This window comes from Microtus ochrogaster, unplaced genomic scaffold (genome assembly GCF_000317375.1).
Source record: "Microtus ochrogaster isolate Prairie Vole_2 unplaced genomic scaffold, MicOch1.0 UNK108, whole genome shotgun sequence".
Classification (NCBI taxonomy): domain Eukaryota; kingdom Metazoa; phylum Chordata; class Mammalia; order Rodentia; family Cricetidae; genus Microtus; species Microtus ochrogaster.
The window spans coordinates 570,527-572,031 of NW_004949206.1; the positions used below are offsets into that span (position 1 = coordinate 570,527).

A 1,505-nucleotide genomic window follows, 5' to 3' on the forward strand; every position below is an offset into this window, starting at 1 on the left:
CTTGAGGCTAGCCTGAACTACAGAGTTAGTGCCAGGGCAGTCTCCAAAGCTGTACAGAGAAACTCTTTCTTGAAAAACCAAGGCCTAGAGAGATGGCTCAGCAGTTAAGATCACTGCCTGCTCTTCCAAAGGCCCTGAGTTCAATTCTCAACAGCCACATGGTGGCTCACAAACATCTGTAATGAGATCTGGTGCCCTCTTCTGGCCTGCAGCATACATGCAAACAGAATACTGTATATATGATTAATAAATCTTTAAAACAAGGACTAGGGATTTGGCTTTGGGCGTGCAAGGATTATCTCAGGGCTGAAAACCTTCGGGGGAGGGAGGGTTCCTAGCAGTAGGAAGAACCTGCTGTTAATGACCGGCAACTGTGAGGTCGTCCTGCTTCCATCCAGAGTGCTGGGTTACGCAGCACACGATTCAGCTGGGATAGTGCTCCAGGGTGTGTTTCTGGAAGACGTGGAAGTGTCACCCAAAGACTTGTGTGGAAAGTGATCGCGATAGCCAAAGGCCCCCATCCATATGCGCGAACATGATGGGCAAACGAATATGTAAGAAAATGTTACTCCTGTGCTGTTACCAAGCCGAGGAAACGGCTGGTAGTGCTGCCATGGCGGCACCGCCTGAACGGGACCCCATGGCCCACTAGGTGATTAATTAGTCAAGTTATCTACAGCAGTTCTAATTTTTTTCTTGTTTTGGCTTTTCAAGACAGAATTTATCCAACCTAGATGCTCCTCAACTGGAGTGGATAAAGAAAATATGGTACATTTGCACAATGGAGTACTACATAGCGGTAAAAAAACAATGATATCTCGAAATTTGCAGGCAAATGGATGGATCTAGAAGAAAACCATACTGAATGAGGTAACCCAGACCCAGAAAGATAAATATCATATGTATTTACATATAAGTGACTTTCAGACATAAAGCAAACGAAAACCAGCCCTACAGGCCACAACACCAAGGAAACTAGACAACAAACAGGACCTTAAGAGAAACATACATGGGTCTATATAGGAAGGTGAAGACAAAATCTCCTGAGTAAATTGGGAGCATGGAGGTCATAGGAAAGGATAGAAGAGGAGAGGAGAGGAGAAGAAAGGGGGAGTGATGAAAAATGGATAGTTCAATTAAAAACTATTTAGAAAAAAAAAAAGACAGGATTTCTCTGTGTAACAGCCCTAGTTGTCCTGGAAGTTGCTCTGTAGACCAGGCTGGCCTCACACTAACAGAGATCCATCTGCTTCTGCCTCCAGAGTGCTGGATTAAAGGCGAGTGCCACCACTGACCCACCAAAAATGGTGTATATGGGTGTTTTGAATGCATGCCTGTCTGTGTACCATGTACAGTGCTCACAGAGGCCCGACGATGTCAGACCCCCTGGGACTGAAGTCACAGATGGCACTATCTAGTACTCTTAACCACCACACTGGTATGGAATCCAGGTCCCTATCTAGTACTCTTAACCACCACACTGGTATGGAATCCAGGTCCCTATC

At 45.5% G+C, this 1,505-nt stretch overlaps 1 protein-coding gene across 1 annotated transcript in view; it reads right to left on the reverse strand.

Moving 5' to 3' along the window:
• Positions 1-521, reverse strand: part of Dprx (divergent-paired related homeobox) — a 4,299-nt gene extending 3,778 nt beyond the window's left edge. Inside the window, exon 1 of the mRNA XM_026778138.1 lies at positions 476-521. Within this exon, the coding sequence (XP_026633939.1) occupies positions 476-521 (46 nt within the window). The remainder of the gene's footprint in view (positions 1-475) is intronic.
• Positions 522-1,505: the final 984 nt, after the last annotated feature.